At 46.6% G+C, this 23,722-nt stretch overlaps 1 protein-coding gene across 2 annotated transcripts in view; it reads right to left on the bottom strand.

Moving 5' to 3' along the window:
* map3k15 (mitogen-activated protein kinase kinase kinase 15) overlaps positions 1-23,722 on the bottom strand; it is a 63,830-nt gene that overhangs the window by 34,063 nt on the left and 6,045 nt on the right. For both annotated transcript variants that reach the window (XM_083777964.1, XM_083777965.1), the window contains exons 3-10: positions 9,204-9,227; positions 8,579-8,653; positions 7,352-7,545; positions 6,212-6,380; positions 4,702-4,808; positions 3,454-3,624; positions 1,567-1,679; positions 942-1,101 (exon numbers count right to left, since the gene is read on the bottom strand). In XM_083777964.1, coding sequence (XP_083634090.1) covers positions 942-1,101; positions 1,567-1,679; positions 3,454-3,624; positions 4,702-4,808; positions 6,212-6,380; positions 7,352-7,545; positions 8,579-8,653; positions 9,204-9,227 — 1,013 coding nt within the window. The remainder of the gene's footprint in view (positions 1-941; positions 1,102-1,566; positions 1,680-3,453; positions 3,625-4,701; positions 4,809-6,211; positions 6,381-7,351; positions 7,546-8,578; positions 8,654-9,203; positions 9,228-23,722) is intronic.

The following is a 23,722-nucleotide window of genomic DNA, read 5'->3' as shown; positions in this document are numbered from 1 at the left end:
CAGGGTTAATACAGACCTCCTGTAGTAACAACTGCTATGTATGTATGTATGTTTGTTTGTCTGCAGCCCTAAAGTCACAACTGCTGCAACAACTGAACATTTGTTCAAAGATTGTTGGACAACAACATCAGAAACTTTATACATCCACGTATGATAATCCTAAGGATAGCAAGGAATATCACCTCAAATACTAAGCATGTGTTGTATAGAATATAAGGAATATCACCTCTAATACTAAGCATGTGTTGTATAGAATATAAGGAATATCACCTCTAATACTAAGCATGTGTTGTATGGAGAATACATAGGTTGCTACCTTCAGGAAGGAGATATGGTGTACCAGCATACAATAAGGTCAGACTAAAGAGGTCCTTTGTCCACCATTCGACCTTGAGGCTTAATCAGGAGATGTAGTAGCCACAGGATAATCTAAGCGGTGGATATTGCTCATGTCTTTATGTATGTAAATTGTCTTGTTCTTTGTGTTTTTTTGTTTTTTTTCTATATATTTTTTATCCCACGATTTTGGAACCCATTTTTCACCCCTGTGTCAATCATCTAATGTGATCCTGGGCTCTACACACCCTCCACCAACCTAGTCCCCATATATGGGGGACAAGGGGAGAGCAACGGACTTGAACTCATGCTTCCTTCATGCCTGAGTGTCCAAGTTGCTAACAGCATGCTAACGACATGCTAACAGCATGCTAACGGCAGCATGCTTACCACAGCAGGGGTTTGAGTTTGAAGAGCTTCTCAGCGGCCTGCGTACCTTTGGGGATGTTGTTAGCCAGCATGCTAACGGCATGCTAACGGCAGCATGCTTACCACAGCGGGGGTTTGAGCTTGAAGAGCTTATCGGCGGCCTGCGTAGCTTTGGGGATGTCGTTAGCCAGCATGCTAACGGCATGCTAACAGCATGCTAACGGCAGCATGCTTACCACAGCGGGGGTTTGAGCTTGAAGAGCTTCTCGGCGGCCTGCGTAGCTTTGGGGATGTCGTTAGCCAGCATGCTAACGGTGAAGAACTGACCCACGTCCCAGTAGTTGTTCATCTTCTCCAGGGAGCCCTTTCTCCCCAAGAGACTGTTCAGCCGGACCCCTGAAACACAGAGAGAGAGACTGTTCAGCCTGACCCCTGAAACACAGAGAGAGAGACACTGAAACACAAAGAGAGACTGTTCAGCCTGACCCCTGAAACACAGAGAGAGAGACACTGAAACACAGAGAGAGAGACACTGAAACACAGAGAGAGAGACACTGAAACACAGAAAGAGAGAGAGAGAGAGAGAGAGAGAGAGAGAGACAGAGACACTGTTGAGCCTTACAGTGTCTCTCTTCATCAGTATAGAACTAGAATCCTAGAGCTCACCTATCTTCATCAGTATAGAACTAGAATCCTAGAGCTCACCTATCTTCATCAGTATAGAACTAGAATCCTAGAGCTCACCTATCTTCATCAGTATAGAACTAGAATCATAGAGCTCACCTATCTTCATCAGTATAGAACTAGAATCCTAGAGCTCACCTATCTTCATCAGTATAGAACTAGAATCATAGAGCTCACCTATCTTCCTGAGTTCGATGGAGCTCTCAAACTGCTGTCCGGCCACGATGAGCAGAACCGCCAGGTTGATACCAGAGTAGAGCGTGGGCTGGAGCTCGAACCCCTTACGGTACCTGGAATGTAATCGGATTACATGTTACGGTACCTGGAATGTAATCGGATTACATGTTACGCTACCTGGAAGCACAACGTAATGGAATGTAATCAGATTACATGTTACGGTACCCGGAATGTAATCAGATTGCATGTTACGGTACCTGGAATGTAATCGGATTACATGTTACGGTACCTGGAATGTAATCAGATTGCATGTTACGGTGCCTGGAATGTAATCAGATTGCATGTTACGGTACCTGGAATGTAATCAGATTGCATGTTACGGTACCTGGAATGTAATCAGATCGCATGGTACGGTACCTGGAATGTAATCAGATTGCATGTTACGGTACCTGGAATGTAATCAGATCGCATGGTACGGTACCCGGAATGTAATCAGATTGCATGTTACGGTACCTGGAATGTAATCGGATTACATGTTACGGTACCTGGAATGTAATCAGATTGCATGTTACGGTGCCTGGAATGTAATCAGATTGCATGTTACGGTACCTGGAATGTAATCAGATTGCATGTTACGGTACCTGGAATGTAATCAGATTACATGTTACGGTACCTGGTATGTAATCGGATTGCATGTTACGGTACCTGGGATGTAATCAGATTACATGTTACGGTACCTGGAATGTAATAAGATTACATGTTACAGTACCTGGAATGTAATCGGATTGTATGTTACGGTACCTGGAATGTAATAAGATTACATGTTACAGTACCTGGAATGTAATCAGATTACATGCCACGGTACCTGGAATGTAATCAGATTACATGTTACATTACCTGTAATGGAATCAGATTACATGTTACGGTAACTGGAATGTAATCGGATTGCATGTTACGGTACCTGGAATGTAATCAGATTGCATGTTACGGTAACTGGAATGTAATCAGAGTACATGTTATGGTACCTGTAATGTAATCAGATTACATGCAACGGTACCTGGAATGTAATCAGATTACATGTTACAGTACCTGTAATGTAATCAGATTACATGTTACGGTACGTGGAATGTAATCAGATTGCACGTTACGGTACCTGAAATGTAATCAGATTACATGTTATGGTATACCTGGAAGCACAACGTAATGGAATGTAATCTAACTAATAACTTTAGTAATGACCAGAGTAATCTGGTGCTATGTGGGCTATAGTTCCAAACATCGGAACTATCCCCGTAGCTGTCCCAGCAATGGGTATAATTTAATTTGCAATATTTTGTTTTATTGCCTTTTCTGAAAATGTGAAAATAGTGTGTATGTATTGTCTGTGTTTGGATAACACTTGACTTTAATTGATCAGTTCCTCTGATGAACGGGATCCCCCCCCCCCACTCGAGTCAAAATAAAAACCAACTAAGAAGAAGGGGGGGAAGTCCCGCCTCGTTGTCTGGGCCAGCCAATGGGCCAGCTGGGCCCAAACGGATGTAGAAAGATGGCGATTTACAATACAAGGACTGACAGAATTCATTTTACGTCCATATCAGACCCGGAGAACGATTTGTCCATATCTATGGTCGAGATTGAGGACGGCATTTGAGGATGGAATCGTTTCTGTTCTGCTTGGTGTCCTTGCAGTGCGTGCACTGCGTGCATGCAGTGCGTACAGTGCGTGCGTGCAGTGCAGTGCAGTGCAGTGCGTGCGTGCGTGCATGCAGTGCGTGTGTGCGTGCGTGAGTGCGAGCAGTGTGTGCAGTGCGTGCAGTGCGTGTGTGCGTGTGTGAGTGCGTGCAGTGCGTGCACTGCGTGCAGTGTGTGCAGTGCAGTGCGTACCACTGTATGGCCAGGTCTCGGTTCAGCGTGTCTTTGCAGTCCGAGTCCAGGAAGATGTCCTTGTAGATCCGCCCACAGAGACAGAACATGTCCGGAGCGGGATGTTCACACGACTGTAAGACCTGCAGCATCACCTCCAGAGCCTGCTCCCTGTCCCCGGGACTGTTCCTCCTACAGGGGGGAACACACACACTGTAACACCTCCAGAGCCTGTTCCTCCTATAGGGGGGAACACACACACTGTAACACCTCCAGAGCCTGCTCCCTGTCCCCGGGACTGTTCCTCCTATAGGGGGGAACACACACACTGTAACACCTCCAGAGCCTGCTCCCTGTCCCCGGGACTATTCCTCCTACAGGGGGGAACACACACACTGTAACACCTCCAGAGCCTGTTCCTCCTATAGGGGGGAACACACACACTGTAACACCTCCAGAGACTGTTCCTCCTATAGGGGAACACACACACTGTAACACCTCCAGAGCCTGGTCCTCCTATAGGGAACACACACACTGTAACACCTCCAGAGCCTGCTCCCTGTCCCCGGGACTGTTCCTCCTATAGGGGGGAACAACACACAACAATGTTGTTTTTGGCAGCAAATTTCTATTTTAGTTTTAGTCGTTGTCTCTTGAATAGTTTTCACTTAGCTTTAGTCACATTTTAGTCACCTGGAATGTTCTAGTGTTTAGTCTAGTTTTAGTCGACTAAATGTCACACGATTTTAGTCGACTAAATCTACAGTTGATTTAGTCGACTAAAATGTGTTTTGACAGGCCTTGATGTCGTTGTAATGACATATTTTACACTTTGGTTGCATGCTGAAAATAGCAGATATACAATCTCACAGATTGTATATATATATTGCGAGATTGTAGATCTGCTATTAAAAGCTGCAATAAAAGCTAGTGTTGAGTAAACATATAGCAAGAGGCTCTTATTTTGAAGAGGAAGTCTGTTTGGGTGGTCGTATAACCGAGCTGGCGTCCACAGCTACAGAACCCACGTGGATTAAACACGAGTATTGAGACAACGCTCATTATATTTACGATATGAAAGCCAATGCATCTGTCACTAAAATAATGTACACACTTTGGAAATACTGTAAACATGGAACACACGCACGCGTACACACACACACACACACACACACACACACACACGCACACACGCACACACACACACACACACACACACACACACACACACACACACACACACACACACACACACACACACACACGCACCTGTTGAGGGCGAAGGCGTAGTGGAACTGGATCATGGGCTGCGTGGCGAGGTCGCAGGTCGGCAACATCTCTAGAGTCTGGACCAGCTTCACCATGGCATCATAGTCCTGGAGGTCAGAGTTCAAAGGTCATTATTACACCATGGCGTCATAGTCCTGGAGGTCAGAGCTCAAAGGTCATTACACCATGGCATCGTAGTCCCGGAGGTCAGAGTTCAAAGGTCATTACACCACAGTGACGTAGTCCTGGAGGTCAGAGTTCAAAGGTCATTACACCACGGTGTCGTAGTCCTGGATGTCAGAGTTCAAAGGTCATTACACCACAGTGTCGTAGTCCTGGAGGTCAGAGTTCAAAGGTCATTACACCACGGTGTCGTAGTCCTGGAGGTCAGAGTTCAAAGGTCATTAGGGTCAGGACCAGCTTGATCATGGCGTCATAGACCGCACTAGAATTGCATTTTATGCCTCCCCCTGGCCAGCCGGGGCGCCTGATGGAGGGGAAAGGAACTGGTCTCTAAACTACCTCCCCCTGGCCAGCCGGGGCGCCTGATGGAGGGGAAAGGAACTGGTCTCTATACTGCCTCCCCCTGGCCAGCCGGGGCGCCTGATGGAGGGGAAAGGAACTGGTCTCTAAACTACCTCCCCCTGGCCAGCCGGGGCGCCTGATGGAGGGGAAAGGAACTGGTCTCTATACTGCCTCCCCCTGGCCAGCCCGGGCGCCTGATGGAGGGGAAAGGAACTGGTTGGAATAACGTGTTCCTTCCACGCGCTACGTCCAACCAGGGAAACTTCCCCCTGTCAGGTGTAAAGGAGCAACTTGGACACTCAGGCATGAAGGAAGCATGAGTTCAAGTCCGTTGCTCTCCCCTTGTCCCCCATATATGGGGACTAGGTTGGTCTCCCCTTGTCCCCCATATATGAGTACTAGGTTGGTCTCCCCTTGTCCCCCATATATGGGGACTAGGTTGGTCTCCCCTTGTCCCCCATATATGGGGACTAGGTTGGTGGAGGGTGTGTAGAGCCCAGGATCACATTAGATGATTGACACAGGGGTGAAAAATGGGTTACAAAATCGTGGGATAAAATAAAAAAATGCATTTTATGTAGTAATAGTATATATTTATAGTTGATATACTTTAAACTTTATAGTACAGTACAGTACAGTACAGTACAGTACAGTACAGTACAGTACAGTACAGTACAGTACAGTACAGTACAGTGTATACAGTTTCATTATATAGATATTCCACTGTTACGTTCTTAGCTTACGCATGTTTCTTGATAAATGTTTTTATGTGATGTATTCCCATGCTTTTTGTTCTTGCTTAATGTAAGTCGCTCTGGATTAAGAGCGTCTGCTAAATGAATAAATTGTAAATGTCCTGGGTCAGGACCGACCTGGATGTCCTGGGTCAGAACCGGGTCAGAACCGGGTCAGAACCGGGTCAGAACCGGGTCAGAACCGGGTCAGAACCGGGTCAGAACCGGGTCAGAACCGGGTCAGAACCTACCTGGATGTCCCGGTAGGAGAACAGGAGGTTCATGACGATGTCCTGGGTCAGAACCTCGGTGTTGTCGATGCGCAGCTTGATGCGACACAGCTCCTTGGCCAGCTCCTCCCCCTGGTACTTCTCCCGGGCCTTACGGATGTCGTTCAGCAGCGTGTCCTTAAAGGACGCACTGGGGGGGAGGAGGGGGAGAGAGATTGCCATTAAAATACAGTTGGTAGGGGGCACGGTGGCACAGTTGGTATAGTGCTGTCGCCTCACAGCTAGAAGGTCCTGGGTTCGATTCCCGCTCGGGACGCTGTGGTTGCTGGCGGCGTGTTTCCTCCTCCGCGTCATCAGTGGGCGGGGTTGGCGAAAGGGCCTTTCTGTGTGGAGTTTGCATGTTCTCCCCGTGTCCCCTAGGGTAGGTACCCTCACATGTTCTCCCCGTGTCCCCTAGGGTAGGTATACCCTCACAAAAAACATGCCGTAATCCTGGTCTCTAAACTGCCTCCCCCTGGCCAGCCGGGGTGCCTGATGGAGGGGAAAGGAACTGGTTGGAATAACGTGTTCCTTCCACGCGCTACGTCCAACCAGGGAAACTCCCCCCTGTCAGGTGTAAAGGAGCAACTTGGACACTCAGGCATGAAGGAAGCATGAGTTCAAGTCTCTCCTTGTCCCCCATATATGGGGACTAGGTTGCTCTCCCCTTGTCCCCCATATATGGGGACTAGGTTGGTCTCCCCATGTCCCCCATATATGGGGACTAGGTTGGTCTCCCCTTGTCCCCCATATATGGGGACTAGGTTGGTCTCCCCTTGTCCCCCATATATGGGGACTAGGTTGGTCTCCCCTTGTCCCCCATATATGGGGACTAGGTTGGTCTCCCCTTGTCCCCCATATATGGGGACTAGGTTGGTGGAGGGTGTGTAGAGCCCAGGATCACATTAGATGATTGACACAGGGGTGAAAAATGGGTTACAAAATCGTGGGATAAAAAAAAAAAAAAAAAAAAAATATATATACAGTTGGTAGAGAGAGAGAGAGACCCACTTGCCGATCAAGATCCGGAAAAATGTGCATGCATGCGTGCGTGCATGCGTGCGTGTGTGTGTGTGTGTGCGTGCATGTGCGTGTGCGTGTATGTGTGTGTGCGTGCCCCACCAGGACGTGACGTGGATGTCCTTCAGCAGGTCTCTGAAGCGCTCCGTCAGAGGGACACACAGCGGCCCCAGCAGGTTGTCCCACGACGGCTGCATGTACTCGCTGGCCCTCCGCTGGGCGTCGCTCTCGCAGCACATGTACTCGTGGTTGGGCGTCAGCACGTACGGGATGAAGTAGTAGTTACCGCTGGACGCCTGGAGGGGGCAGGAGAGGTCCCACGAGGGGGGGGGGGGTGTTAGTTTAGAGAGGAGTGAGTCAAACTAACACGACAGCAACTGAAAGTACAGCGGAGTGCCGTTACCATGGTTACCATGATGCTATCTTCTTCTATGCTATGATGCTATGGTACCATGATGCTATGGTACCATGATGCTATGCTATGATGCTATGGTACCATGATGCTATGCTACCATGATGCTATGCTACCATGATGCTATGGTACCATGATGCTATGCTATGATGCTATGGTACCATGATGCTATGCTACCATGATGCTATGGTACCATGATGCTATGCTACCATAATGCTATGCTACCATGATGCTATGCTATGGTACCATGATGCTATGGTACCATGATGCTATGCTACCTTGATGCTATTGTACCATGATGCTATGCTATGGTACCATGATGCTATGCTATGATGATGCTATGCTACCATGATGCTATGCTACCATGATGCTATGGTACCATGATGCTATGCTATGGCTCCATGATGCTATGCTACCATGATGCTATGCTACCATGATGCTATGCTACCATTATGCTATGCTACCATGATGCTATGGTACCATGATGCTATGGTACCATGATGCTATGCTACCATGATACTATGGTACTATGATGCTATTGAGCTTCACTCAAGACAAAACTATTCACTTACAACTGGATTGAGGAACATGCTACGTGCAGGATTGGCCCACTTCGAACAAGAATGCCTCAAATCGTGAACTCAGCGTCCAATCGACGCAAAGCGTTACTCTGCCACGACAAGGCACACGCTACGAGCTTGGTTAGTCATCGTGGCAGGCTAGGGGTTAATATCTCCCAGCATGCTTCAGGGCAGGCTGGGGGTTAAATATCTCCCAGCATGCTTCAGGGCAGGCTAGGGGTTAATATCTCCCAGCATGCTTCAGGGCAGGCTAGGGGTTAATATCTCCCAGCATGCTTCAGGGCAGGTTAGGGGTTAATATCTCCCAGCATGCTTCAGGGCAGCGCCGATACCTACTTTGTTCCGTAGGCCGGAGCCTCGATACTGAGGAGGCAACTGACCTCCTGACCCCTGACCTCCTGACCTGGACGCCTACTCCACACACACACACACACGCACGCACGCATGCACGCACGCACAGACATGTTTAAAATCCACGCACGACCACAAGGAACACATTGAGGATGCCCATTGGCTCCTCCTGAGTGAAGACGATTTGGAGTGCGTATACAATTAGCTGTGTTGTTTTACTGTTCGGCCATGTTTGTAGTTTTTTTTATAACCTGAACTGGAAGACTAACAAACTACAAAAATCTGCATAGAGAGAGAGAGAGAGAGAGAGAGAGAGAGAGACAGACAGACAGACAGACAGACAGACAGACAGACAGACAGACAGACAGACAGACAGACAGACAGACAGACAGACAGACAGGTGCCTGTGTTTATGTGCATTTGTCCTTGGGATTTTATTCCACAAATAGCACAAGGTATGTCGTGTGTGTGTGTGTGTGTGTGCTCTCACACACACACACACACACACACACACACACACACACACACACACACACACACACACACACACGCACACACACACACACACACACACACACACACACACAGAGAGAGAGAGAGAGTAACGTACTGTGTTCTTCTGGGCCACCATGTCCTGTGGGGGGGGGGGGGAGGGGGGAGGGGGGGGGAGATAAAGACAGTTCAGTTCATTTTCATTTGCTTTAAAAGTGAACGTGCACGCTGGCCCCTGGAACTGGGGTTTATGCTAACAGCTAGCCGCAATGATAGAGTTAAACAGATTTAGGCCTGACGTCAAAATAAATAAAAAGTCTTCTGAAATAATGTATATATATTCAAAGATTTGCCACATTTTCACGATTTTTCAAAAATAGCAGACCTACAAGCGAGCTTGTAGATCAGCTAAATAATGCTTAGTTAAAGGTATATTCAGTGATTTCACTTAATTCAAATATCACTTATTTTTTTGTTTTGTTGTGATAATCCTCTCTACTATAGAGTGTGCTGCTGACCATATAAGGAGTTCCTCCCTGTCCCCAGTTAACCCCTGGGGGTCAAAAAAACCTTATGTTTCGTTTTTGGCTCTCTATCCTGATTGGACGAAAGGCTTTGGGTAAATGGAATCAAGGATATCGATGTGACGAAGGTTGAAAGCGGCAACTTTATTTCTGTATTCAAAAGCGGTCCAAACCATCAAGACAAAAGACAAAGACAATTCTTTGTCGGTCCACTGGAATAACAACACACGGTACACTCGAGCCGAAAATGAGTGCCGGATCCAAGAACCCCGATCAGCCCTCTAGACTAGCCTTATATTCTAAACTATAGGTCCCTCCTCCCGGACATGCGGCAGGCGTTTCCTAACTCGTGACCAATGATAAAATCCCTTTCCGGTTGTAAAAGAGAGGCGGGACCTAGGAGAAGAGGCTGTTCCGTTTTTAACTGTTTTAGAGAGCAACTAGCTATAATGACACTTTAACAAAACTTAAACGTAACCTTTAAACAACTTATGAACATGGTTAATCATACCTTAACAGTATATAAAAATGGAATGGAAACACTTGTAGTCAGAACAGGTTACGAAACTATAACGTAAAAACTGAACACTCTAAATGAAATGAATTAAGAACAGTGTGACCAGTGGAATTTTAAAACTAAGCACAAACATGACGAGACCCTATGCTTTTTATCATACCTTTTACAGGAGACTTTAAACTCCCTACAATTAGTTAGAGTCTTAGATTTATTATATAATCATTGAGTTTTAACTGTGGCTTTCTTACCAGTACCAAATGGTTAGTAAGTTAGCAACTGTTCCCCTTTTTCTTGTGGCAGACAATAGGATCTGGTTTCATTCACACCTATGAGCTGCTTCAAAGGTTTTTTAGAACAATAGATGTTAAATTTAGTCAGAAGCCCCGGAGTGAGAAGACCTTTTGGTCTGCGGTCACTAAACCAGTTTACTTGACTCAGTAAAAACAGTACCATAGATATTTAGTTAGTTAATTTATAGAAAATTATACGACATTCCTCCCTTTTATGGTGCTATATGCTCCATAAACAATTTAACTAAATGAACTGTAAGAAAGGTCCTCCCTTTTATGCTTAAAAATCCCACAAAAAGAAAAAGAAAATGAAAAAAAACCTAAATTGATAAAACACATTTTTTACCCCCCCCCCCCCCTTTTAACCGACCAAAACTTGTCGGTTAAACCAAATAGGAGGAATGAACAGAACATCAACTAATCAATCTAAACCAAAATACACATAAAAAATATACTTAAAGTAGACATTATAATAGAACACTTTTTTTTTTTTTTTTTTTTTTAACTTTAAACTCCAATTTCAACAAAATAACTCTGAACCACAGAATGTCTATTTTCTTTTCTTCTCATGCCAAAAAATGCACAAGAGTCGAGGTGGGCCCGGCCGGACCTCAGAGCACAGATAGAGGGACAGATGTTTAGAATAGAGTTGAGTGACAGAAAGGTAGGGCATGTCATAGTGACACAGACGGGGTTTTTGGGTACTTTGGGCCAATATTTCCAAGCACGAAACTGTGCGGGGGAGTGACAGGGCGAATCTTCCTCAGACTTCCTCTGCGTAGTTACACAGCTCCAGATCTGTGTATAATGATACATCCGTTCCATCGTCCATTCTCGCTTCCATGTCTTTGGTACCCTGGGTGAGAACGGACATCTGGATGGCCTGCAGTGCCATCGTTCCGCTCGTTCCCCCCGTGAGCCCTTTGATCACCAACACTCGGATGATTGGTAGACAGCAACATAACACGATCGCTGCGATGACGAGTAATCCTACGATTCCCATTCCTGCTGTGGCCAAGTATGCCCCCCATCCGCCTAGATGATTTTCCAGCCACCCAGTCAACCCGACAGTGGCTCCGGCGTGTGCATGAAGTTCAGCCCTCAGCTGGTGTAGATGTCCCATTGCCTGAGTGAACGTACCGTTCACCGCTGTAGAATTTGGGATGTATGTACAACAAAAATCGCCAAACATGGCACATACCCCTCCCTGGGCGGCTAGAACTACGTTCAGCACCTGCCGATTTTGCCACGTCATCTGACTGGTGGCTGCCAGTTGTTTGCCAATCGCCCCCATGGCAGAGATAGTAAAATTCAAAAATCTCTGTTGATTGTAGTACATGTAATTAATCCATTCTGCGTCCACCACGATTCCAATTAGCGGGGAAAACAGGCTACCAAAAGCAATTGCCGCTTCATCAATGGCTTTAAATTCCTTTGGTACGCCATGGGGTGTGCCAAATGCATCGAAATATACCTGGGGGGTAGGCCGCGGCCCCTCTTCTCGTCGGACTCTCCTAGAGCCGGACCCTACCCTAGCGTTGACCTTCTCTGTTGGAATGATGACTACTGGTTGAACCACCTGTACCCTGGCGCACCTACCCGTCCAATTTAAAGGCAATGTTTTGTATAAATGATTTTCTCCGCATAGCCAGAACTGATCTGTGACAGCCCTTGTGGCGTAGTAAAGTGGGCATGCTTGGGGAGCTGGGACCGTAACCTTTCCCTTTAGCATCGCCCCTAATTCAAGTCTGGGCAATTTCCCATTCTTGGGCTGGCACAGATGTTCATAAACCTGGGTGTCCTGGGGTGCATATGATAAATCCCAGATTGCTTCACACCGTTCCTCAGTAAAATTCCCCATCTCCACTAGTGATGCTGTCTGTGTCCCCAGTCTACCCCTTTCAAAGCATTCGAACGTACCCACTAGTTTCAGCACTCCACTAGGGATTGTAGAAGGCTCTGTTTGCACCTGTATGTCCAGTTCACTACACATCTTTCCTTGGGTTGGCAGTGACTCGTCATAATGTTCGGCAGATCCCATATATTGTAAGCATTCTGCCAGGCAGGGAGGCACTAAACTTGGGTCAGATTCATTAGTTAATACTCCATTAGAACTTAGTATAGCTTGTTTCTTTTCTCTCTCACAACTTCTCCAACTGAAACGTGTATTTAACACAGTGAGATGAGTCTGATGTGCCTGTGCACAGAAGTAACAGTCTGACTTGCCTATTGCCATAGTAGAAAAGACGCTCCATTGATACCAAGAATTAGCTCGTGCCATGTGATATAATGGTTCCAGAATGTCACCTGGGTTTGTGTTAAACAAACTACCCACATGAAACGAGCCAGTTGCTTTTGCAATCTTTTCATCGTCTGGAGTGACCTTTCTCACAATTCTATGCTTAGCTATTTTTACACTGGGCTTATTGTTGGATTCTGGAGTGTCGTCCGTTCGTACCCTGGAGGCATGAGTGACCGGCGACGTAATTGTGGAGGTGACAAAACTACCTAAAGTACTTTCCATAAGGGGAAACTCAGTTCCAACCGAGTTGGTATATATTAACGCTGGGCTAGGAGAGGTAACGCTACCTGGGGTGACCGTGCTGAGGTCCGGGGTGGGAGGATTCCTAGTAGGAGCATTACGGGGAGTATTTGCCGGGCTGAGTAGGTGATGTGTAATGACAATGGAAGTTACAGGTGCATCAGATATTTCCTGAAGGAATGAAACCACTCCAAAAATAGCATTCAACCTAGACAATGGACTTGAGGGGTGCCGGCTGCTGCCGCGTGGAATTGGCTTTACAGGAGTCTGGGTCGGCTTAGAGCCTGCTGACTCCCGGTGAGGCTGGATGATTGGTAAAAAATGAGCCTCCTGTACCGGTTGCATGAGTGTGGAGTACTCGGGCTTGGCCGTGGACATGGGCTGCTGGGTACTGGTACTGAATGGACTAGACATTGTACCTTTGTGGCCGACGCCGTTCTCGGACTGGTCTTGGGTCCCTGGGGAGAGCAGTCTGCGGTTCTCTCCCCTGGACCGGAACCCCAGTTGGCTCAGCGCTGCTGTCCTGGCTGTTGCCGTCGGCAGGTGGGTTTGGAGGGACGAAGTCGATGTTGATGGTGCTGAAGCGGCCGCCGGTGTCGAGGTTGGTGTCTTCCATGTCTGCTGGAGGAATGTGAGGCCGATCCATATCATCCTCAGTGCCATCATTGTCATCCTGAGAGCGCGCTGCGAGTGGTGGTTCCTTCCGTCGGATGATGAGGTCTGGGCTGTCGTTTGCTGGTGCCTTCACACAATGGTTTAGGTGATACCACGTGGGTGACCCCTCCACCTGTAATGCTGTACCAGTGCACCTGGTTACTAGGAACGGTCCGGATCTCCGCCCATGGAACCACTTCCTGCGGAAAATTTTTACGTACACCTTGTCCCCTGGCAGGATAGTGTTAGATGGTGTGCGCCCGGCTTCCTCCTTCTCCTCCTGTTCCTGTTTGGTACAAACATAAGAATATATGCTTCTATGCAATTTTGACATATACTTTACATATGCCTTCACTTCATCCTCTAATATTGAGAGGCTTGGACCCTTCCCCCCTACATGAATGCCAGGGGTATTCATCCGTCGGCCCATTGCAAGTTCATGCGGGGTCATGTGCAGGTGTCGAATTTCACTCGATCTGCACGCCATCAATGCCAGGGGTAAGCCTTCCATCCAATTAAGACCTGTTTGCTCACAAATCTTAGTAAGTCGATTCTTCAGGACGCCATTCATTGATTCCACCATGCCTTGGGACTGGGCATGATAGACGGCTCCTAAACGCTGCTTTATACATAGTTTCTGCAGAATCAATTTTACTGTTTTATCAACAAATTCTTTTCCATTGTCTGATGAAATCCGAAGTGGTATCCCGAACCGCGGGAACACTTCTCTGCATAAAAAATTTGCGACTGACTGTGCATCCTTTCTCTTAGTGGGTGTGGCCTCCACCCATCTTGAAAACCTGTCAACGACTACAAGCAGATATCGTTTGCCCGAAATGGGTTTGATCATATCCACATAATCTATTACCAGTTCTTGCATTGGGCCCTTTGGCGTGGGTATGTAGCCTGGTGCTGTTAATACCCCCCTTCTCACATTGTTTGTCAAGCAAATCGTGCATCGACCCACAATATGATCAATCTGTTCTAAGAGATATGGGGCCCAAAATCCATATTCTTTTGTGATTTTCCTCTTAACCTCCCCCCTTGATACATGAGCCAGGCCATGCGCGTCCTGTATCAACAATCCTAATAAATCAGGGGGGGCAATCACAAGTCCCTCGTGGTTACGCCACAAACCTTTTTCGTCTTTGACGGCGCCCCTGTCCCGCCATAGAGCCTTGTCCAGCTCACTAGTCTCTTCTTGCATTAAAATCAAATCTTTTAGAGAAATATTCTCTTCGAACTCCACGTCATGTGTTACTAGAAGAATACTTCCCGTTCGGTTGGCACCTGCAATCGCCTTCGCAGCTGTGTCCACCGCGACATTACCTTTTGTAACCTGTGACATGTCCTTTCTGTGTGCTGCACATTTCACAATCGCGATGGCTTTGGGTAACATTACTGCTGATAACAATTTCAAAATTTGTGCATGGTGTTTGATATTTGAGCCGTTAGTCTTCTTAAAGTTTCGGCCCTTCCATATAGTCCCGAATGAATGACATACCCCCATGGCATATACGCTATCGGTGTAAATTGTTACACGTTTGTCGACAGCCATCAGACATGCCTCGGTCAAACCTATGAGTTCTGCTAACTGGGCGGAGCAGGGCTGGGGTATCACCTCTGCCTTTACAGTGATGAAGTTTGTACCCTGGGCCTGTACCACTGCATAACCAGCACTCAAGGTTTCACCAATGCGATAACACGAACCGTCTGTCCAGAATACTAAATCTGCATTCGGGAGCGGTTTAGCCTGCAAGTCATCTCGTAATTTTGAGTACATCTCTGCTTCTAGCACGCAATCATGCGGCGTTCCATCCCCTGGTGCGGGCATGGATCTTGCCGGATTTACCACTTCACATCTAACAAAGGTCACATCCTCTAACTCCATCAACCTGTGATAATCTCTGATTCTTGACATAGTCAAGGTGAACTTGCCATAGTTCAGGAGATTTCTCACACTATGATGGGTGAGAATTGTGATGGGGTAGCCCATGGTGATTGCTGAAGCCTTTTCATACATCAAATACACACCTGCCAATATCCGGTAACATGGTGCCAATCCCATTTCCACTGTGCTATATGCCATTGAATAATAAGCTATGGGTTGGGCTGCTGTGCCTATACCTGTGTGCTGTGTAAGGATGGCCCCTACGTGCTTCTCGTCCACTGTTGAAGACACGTACAACAGAAATTGCTTTGTATAGTCCGCTAATGCTAGTGCTGGGGCCCCTATTAATCTTAATTTTAGAGTTTCAAATGCCTCAGAGGCTTCTGTCGTCCATGTGACGTCAGCTCGTATTTCTGACCCCCCTGCCTCCTTGATTAACTCTCTGAGTGGTACAGTCATTTGTGTATAATTCTCCACCCATGCTGCTGAGTATTGGGTTAAACCTAAAAATTGCATTACATTCTGTACCGTTTTTGGTTTAGGCACACGGCGAATAGCTTCTATGTGTGCGTCAGAAATGCCGCGAGTTCCCTGGGATATCTTGTGACCAAGATACACCACGTTCTCCCGGCAGTACTGAAGCTTTTTCTCTGAAACTTTATGTCCCTTTTCTGCCAACTGTTGCAACAAAAGGACAGAATGTTCATGACATGCGGCTTCTGATCTACTGCAAATCATCAGATCATCTACATAATGGATTACCGTACTGTCCATAAGCTGACCTATGTCAGCTAAATCATCAGATAACACCTTATTAAAGACATGTGGACTGTGTCGGTATCCCATAGGTAAACGATTGTAGGTATAATGTTCGCCCTCGTAAGTAAACCCAAATAATCCCTGACTGTCTTCTCCTAAAGGGACACTGAAGAACGCCCCAGTCAAGTCTAACACTGTGAAATGGGTGGCCCAGGGTGGTATTTCTGATAATAGGGTGTGGGGGTCTGGGACGTCAGCTGGATAATCAACAACTACTTCATTGATTGCCCGGAGGTCATGTACGAGTCTGTATGAGTCATCTGGTTTTTTCAAAGGCAGCAGTGGCATGTTACTCATAGGGGATTTGGTCTTCCGCAGCACACCTGCCCGCAATAAACCCTCGATCTGGGGCTTTATTCCTTTAAGGGCTGCTTCTGTAACTGGATATTGTTTTCTCCAGGGAGGTCGTGCCCCTGGCCGGAGTCGGACTGTCACTGGTTGCGCAGATTTGATGAGTCCGATGTCAGTGCTACCTGTGGACCATAGTTCTGTTGGGACTCGTCGAAACATGTCTTCCTTCAAGGTTTTGGCTGGGTCCACGACACACATGGGATCAGCTGACATGGTTATGGTTTGGGGGTTGCACACTCCTTGGGCAGAAATCATGATTTTGAGGAAGTGATTATCCGTGCTTTGCCAGATAGCTGGGTTTTCTTTTGTCGTTACGAAGATGGCGGCTTCTGCGTCAGCCATCATCGTCCCAATATGCTTCTGTTGGAAATGTTCTGCTATTCTCAAAGTCACATGTGGCACGCTGTTAGTCACCCCAAAGTTCTCTGATAGGTATGGTTGTGCGTTGATTTTCATAGCCGCTCCCTGTGGTCCCATTATTATGCAACTTGAGCTGAGTTGAACCTGTTTAGGCTGTCCCGTCATCCATCCGACAGTATCCGCTTTGTCAGCGTCTTTGAAATACTGCAGGGTACAGTGTGGTGGGGCCGTGGGTGTTCTTGCTCCTGGTATATTTGCATCAATGAACTTGCTCCAGACGTGGGCTGGTCTCATGAAGTCCTCCTGTATGTCTCCAAGCCAATAGACCACGGCCTCCGCTGGCCTCTCGAAGACGGGAAGTTGAAAGTTCCTCCCAGGCACCTGAATTAGGCACCCATCTGGTGTGCATTTAATGGTGCAGTTGAGTTTGCACAACGCATCTCAGCCCAAGAGACCTATGGGAGTGCTCGCTGACACAAGCACAGGTAGTTCAGCTTTCTGGTTTTGGTATGAAATAGTCACTGGGTTGGTTAGTGGAATGAGCTGTCCTCGTCCCTCAAACCCCACTGTCCGAACGAAATGTCCGGACATGGAGAGGTGGTCAGCATCTGCAGGCCTAACGCAGGTGAATGCTGCTCCACTGTCAGCCATGAGTTTCACCTGTTTGTTATTTATCGTCACCCAAATCGTGGGATCTTCTCCTGGCCTACTGGATGCTGACAGCTGAGCCCTCCTCTCCGTGGGATCCTCTGGGCATCTCTATAGTCCTGCGGACCCCTGCGGACCCCTGTACGGGTTCACGGGACCCCGTGCATCTTGTGACTGCCATGGCTGTTCCTCCCTTCCTTCTTGTGATTGCTGCGTTCGGTTCTGCTGCTGCTGATTCTGCTGCTGGTTATATCGTGGCTTGGGGGGCTGCGGGCAGTTCCTTATGAAATGGGACTGCTCACCGCACCTGTGACATCCACTGTAGTTGGCTGGTGGGGTATCTGGTTGTTCGTATCTGTACTGGTTGGGGCTCTTCTTCCACTGTGGCTTCTGTGCTACAAGACCCAGCTGTGTGGCGGAACCACCTTTGATCATTGCAGCTTGTAGTGTGTACGTTTGAACGTTCATCTGACGGACCATCTGTTCCGCTTTGTCCTGTTGACCTCCGATCCTTTTCCTGTGTAGCTCAACTGTGTGTGCGATATGATCTGTGTAGGTTTCCAATGTCAGAGTGGACAGGGAGACTACTTCCTCCAGCTTGTTCTGTACAGCCGAGGGCAATCCTTTGAGAATCTTGTTCCTAAGTATCCCTCGTTCGAAGCCCGGGCCGCTCGCGTCCTTCCCAGTCACGTTCGTCCAGATCTGGTGTGCTTTGGCCACGTATGCCCTGGGGTTCTCGCTGTCAGTCAGGGGGTCAATTAGAATTCTGTCAGGGTTCAGATCCGTGGGGTACAGCTCTCGGAGTGCTCTGCTCATCACTCCCTGGTTTTCAGCGTACATATCTGCATCCCCCACGGCAGTGTCTTTGTAAGCCTGCATTCCTGCCCGGTCTAAGATCTCATTCAACCTCTGAATCCCCACCAGTTGCGCTAATAGTCTTTTCACATCTCCTATGGCCAAGGGAACGCCGACATTCATTACATCGAATTTCGCTAGCCACGGATATGCTCCTTCCTGGATTGGCGGCAGTTTTGTGACGAGATCTGTCATATCCATATGGAGCCATGGCCGGTAGTCAACATGCGGACCGCGTACCGTCATTGGCATCATTGCGGTGGGGGCCTTCGTCTTGCTACTTTCTCCTCCCTTGTCCTCATTGTCTTTGGCCGTCTCCCAGCTCTCCTCTTCTTCCCCCCTTTCAGTGTCTGATGTTTCACCCTTCTCCTCCCGGGATTCGGCCCTCTTCTTCATACTCCGCGTCCCCATCCCTTCCCTCGGTGTTGGGCCTGATGCCTTTGCCCTGCTCTCCCGGGCCTCCTCCAGAAGCTCCTTCAGGTCTTTCATCTGCCGGTCCAGGGCCTCCTCTTTTAACGACATGGCAGCCATGGCAGTCATCGTTTCCTGTTGTGCCTCCTCGTGCCTCCTCCCTCGGCCCTGTCCTGACCGTTTCTGCCTCTTGTCCCCTTCGACCAGGAATCGACTGACCTCCTCCTCCTCTCTTGTCAACGCATCCAGACTGGCCATCAGACTATCCGCGATGAGTTTGTTGTCTTTGTATCCCTTCAGGTCCTTCGCTTGGCGTGCCTTGTCCTTTTTTATTTCGACCAACCTCCTGCGGAAAACCTCTGCATCCCGGGTGGGTGTACCCTCATCCTCGTCCTCTCCACTTCCGTCCGACTCAGAGGATACCCGTGTCCCCCGGTACTGTTCTTTTCCTCTCTCCTCCGCTTTCCCGAAGAGGGCTCTGACGCGGGGATCATAGCCGCCTCCCTCCACAGCTGACGAGCTCGATCTGACCCTGTGGGTGGACTTCCCGGGGGTGGACCTTCCCCCCTCCGATCTGGACCCACTGTTGTCCTTTCGTATGGCTACATAAAAGGGAGGATATGTCGTGTAATTTCATGAACCTAAAAGTATATTTCTATAAATGAACTTACTGAATTGATATGCCACTAAAGTCAGGATAAGCTATTTTTAACTAGAGTGTAAAGTCTCTCTCTCACTCTCAAATTCCCCGAGACAGGAGGCATTCACACCTGAATGCAAGGCCATTGTTCTAAATCCTTTGAAGCTCCCTTCCCTGGGGAGTAATTTTCCACTTGGCAAGTTACTGTTGAGCAGATGCGGAACACTGGGTGTTCATTCCCAATATTCCACAAGTTTAAGCTTAATGACTTTTAACGAACAGTTGGTATGAGAAAATAATGAGACACTATAACCAGTAATAGTGAGTGCAACTTGTCTCTTAAAATGTAGGCCTATTATAAGAATAATGTTTCGCTCCATCGTGTTAATTCATTTCATTTAGAGTGTTCAGTTTTTACGTTATAGTTTCGTAACATTTTCTGACTACAAGTGTTTCCATTTTTTATATACTGTTAAGGTATGATTAACCATGTTCATAAGTTGTTTAAAGGTTACGTTTAAGTTTTGTTAAAGTGTCATTATAACTAGTTACTCTCTAAGGCGGTTAAAACGGAACAGCCTCTTCTCCTAGGTCCCGCCTCTCTTTTACAACCGGAAAGGGATTTTATCATTGGTCACGAGTTAGGAAACGCCTGCCGCATGTCCGGGAGGAGGGACCTATAGTTTAGAATATAAGGCTAGTCTAGAGGGCTGATCGGGGTTCTTGGATCCGGCACTCATTTTCGGCTCGAGTGTACCGTGTGTTGTTATTCCAGTGGACCGACAAAGAATTGTCTTTGTCTTTTGTCTTGATGGTTTGGACCGCTTTTGAATACAGAAATAAAGTTGCCGCTTTCAACCTTCGTCACATCGATATCCTTGATTCCATTTTTGACCACCGCCGCACCCGCCTGGGAAGATACCGCAGAGATTTGGAGCCTGAAGCAGTGAATTGATCGAGGCGGAAAATTGGTGAGTTGTTTTATTTCACAATGACCAATTTTCCGTTGCATCATAACAATGGACCCTGGGAGGGTTATTTTAATGGCGGTGTGCGGTTGTGATTGAATCGGAAGCAAGGTATGTATGTCCTGGAGGTTGAGTCAAGACAAACGAACGGGGTGGAATTAAACTTTCTGCCCGGGCGATTATAATGTAGTTTCTGTGAGACGTGCTTTCGTCCTGCTTGGTGGTTAAAGCCTTTGTTTACATTTTGAGATGCGTGCGTGTTCCTGGTTCTTTACGATTGCCGTCCGGCCATAGGCCGGCTGTCGTAAAGTGTGTCGTAATGGGTTAATACTGGTTTTGACGTTATATTTCTTCCGGTGTTGATAAAGCTACGATGAGGGAGGTTATGTTAGGGCTTAAAAATATTTATCGTTTTTCCCACATAGGCTGAGGTGCCCTACTTACACATGGGTGGGTAGTTTTAGTTGAACTGTGCGTAACGACTGTTTGTTGTGTGATTTGATGAATTTGTTTTTTAAGCACAGTATAATGGAGTGGATTGCATGTGTGTGCTCTGTTCAAAGGCTGTGAATTGCAAGGGGCTTGATAATTGTAGCTTTTAGACGGCCGTTCTGTTTGGGACGGTGGAAGTTATAAATGTGGGTTTTTTGACTCATGGATTAGCGAATTTGTTGCACTGTGTGCTGTGGGGTTTTGTCTGGTTTCGTGGCGTACAGAATAAATGCTAGTCCGTGATTATGTTAGGGTGTAACGTTGGTCCCGCGATTTTGTGATGAACTTAATAGTTGTCACGGCCGGTTTTTCACAGAAGAATGTCAGTTAAGTTAGTAAAACGTTTTATTAAAAAGTGTTACTTATACTGATGTTTGGAGTAAATGGCGTTAAAAGGTGGTACCAGTTAGAAGTTGGAGGAGTTGACTATTTCTTTTGTTATAAAAAGAGGCGGAGGTTAAGTGTTTGAATTACACACATTGGTTTCTATGTTAATATTTTTCCTTTATAAGGGGCATTCTTAAATGTGTATTTACGTTGCTACGATTGTGGGAGTGAAGTCGCTAAGTTGTTCAAAGTTAGTTCTTTGTTCTTTGTTTGGGGGTCTGCGACGCCATTTTGTTTTTCGATTTTCGGCGGGGAAATGAATGTGTCTGTGAGTTGAGGAATGTGTGTGAGTTGTGTTGTGTGTGTGTGATGTTATTGGGACTACAGTTGTAGTTTTTTCTTGTGTTGCGTCGACGGGCGCCATTTTGTTTTCTTTGTTCTTGGAGACGGGGAGGCAAGGGGAAGAGGGGGTCGGTAATGCAGGGTTACTTGGTCTTTATGCGTTTTTTAAGGTTGGATATCTGTGTGTCTGTGTCTGTATGCTTCCGTAGCGTCTGCTTTGTTCTCAATTTAATCCGTTTTGGTCTGAAATCGTGTGCAACACGTTTCAAAGGGGGGAGTATAGATTAAATTGGGGTTTTCAGGTACAATTCAATTGGCTTTAATAATTGTAAATAGGTGGAGTAGTCTCGGTAGGCATCGGTTGTGTTGGGAGGTGATACAGATTCTTACGTGCTATAAAAAACATGACGCTCAGTGTGTACAACTGAGAGTGGTAATGTATTTCTGGCTGGACCAGATTTTATTCCTGCGTGTTGTGTTATAATAGTGATGAGTGCTTGGTCATTTTTAAACTTCATCAATGGTGCACAGATGGGAAGGTAGGTATTACCGTGGGGGTAAGTATTTGTTAAATTCGGAGTGTGGGTGAACAAAATATAGCTTGGGGTCTGCGTCTTTTTGTCAATTATTGATTTTTTATAGCTGGGGCTTTTGTCCCGGGTAAGAGAATTGCTGAACGTTTGGCATTACATGTAGACATGGGCTGTGCATTGTTCATTCATTCATCCACAGTTTATATAGTTCTGGATAAGTAGGATACAGTACCGATTCCGTATTTCATGTTTCTGGTTTTGTGTGGTTACATTTTTCTTTCAGAAAGGGGGCGTAGGTGTCCAGCTCACATCAGCTTGGGGCCGGCACTACTCATATTTTATCTTTGCAAAATGTGTTGACGTACAGACCAGGGGGGTATAGAACATTTCAAATTTAACGTGGAGTCTCTTACGAGAATAAGATTATAAATAATTTGTTTAAATATAATTAGGCCTTGATTACATTTGTGGGCACAACTGAAGTAAATATTCCTACTTCAAGTACACTAAACTGGACTAAAGGTGACGGACTATTAAACTCCTCGGTCTGACGTCTTAGCTCCCTCTACTGGCGACTGTACAGAATGCCTGGATTCTGATTTCTCTTTCATTAATTGTTGGGCGTTAGCTGGTGTTCCTGTGTATATGTGTGTATTTTTCACCCTCGTTGTCTGTGTCATCTGATGAGTGTTGGGGTGAACCTGTCCACGCTCTGTTTCGTGTGTTGAGGTTGTATGTATGTTCCTTCCTTTGAAAGTATATATTGTTTAAACTGAATTCTCCCTGTTAGAATGTATAACCATTCTTTCTTTCCCACTTTTCCCACCTCATTGGGTATAATTAATAATTATCACCCCATATTCCCTTCATGTTTAACTTTCCTTCCAGTTGGCCACTGGAGATGGAGTTAATCATTTTCCTCCTGTTAATGCCTAGACTTTTCCTTTAGGGAAAACGGTGTTGGGGGGGTAGACCCACATATAATTGGTTAGGGTAAAAGGGTTGTGGTTTTGTTAGAGTGCCTTGGTAAATCATGTATTCTTAAGACATGTATTACTGGCACATAAATCTTGTTACTATGTGAGTAGGATATATTGCCTCACGAGGGTGCATGTGAGATATACATTTAATGATAATTGCAGTGGGTGAAAATTAAAAAAAAAAAACTGGGAGAGGCAATGACAATGTTTCTCTGTTCGGGATGTGCAATTTCTAAAATACTTCCTGGTTCTTTTTCAAATTAACAACATGGTAAGAGTGTTCATAGTATATGCTGTCAGGGGGCCAGTAGGACAGCAAATGCCAAAAGGGAGGTTGTGGCAGAAGGTTATCATTGACATGTTGACAAAATCAGTATGTGTATAAATATAGTCTGTCACTCTTTTTGAGTAACAGAAGGGGGGAGTATATTATAAGGTCAAATTAATAAGAGGGTATTTTTTTCATTTTCAGGTTGCATTTTTTTAATACAGT

This window comes from Protomyctophum parallelum (assembly GCF_964188405.1).
Source record: "Protomyctophum parallelum genome assembly, chromosome: 12".
In the NCBI taxonomy this organism is placed as follows: Eukaryota; Metazoa; Chordata; class Actinopteri; order Myctophiformes; family Myctophidae; genus Protomyctophum; species Protomyctophum parallelum.
The sequence above is the reverse complement of the archived record's forward strand: the minus strand, read 5'-3'. Positions and strand labels throughout refer to the sequence as shown.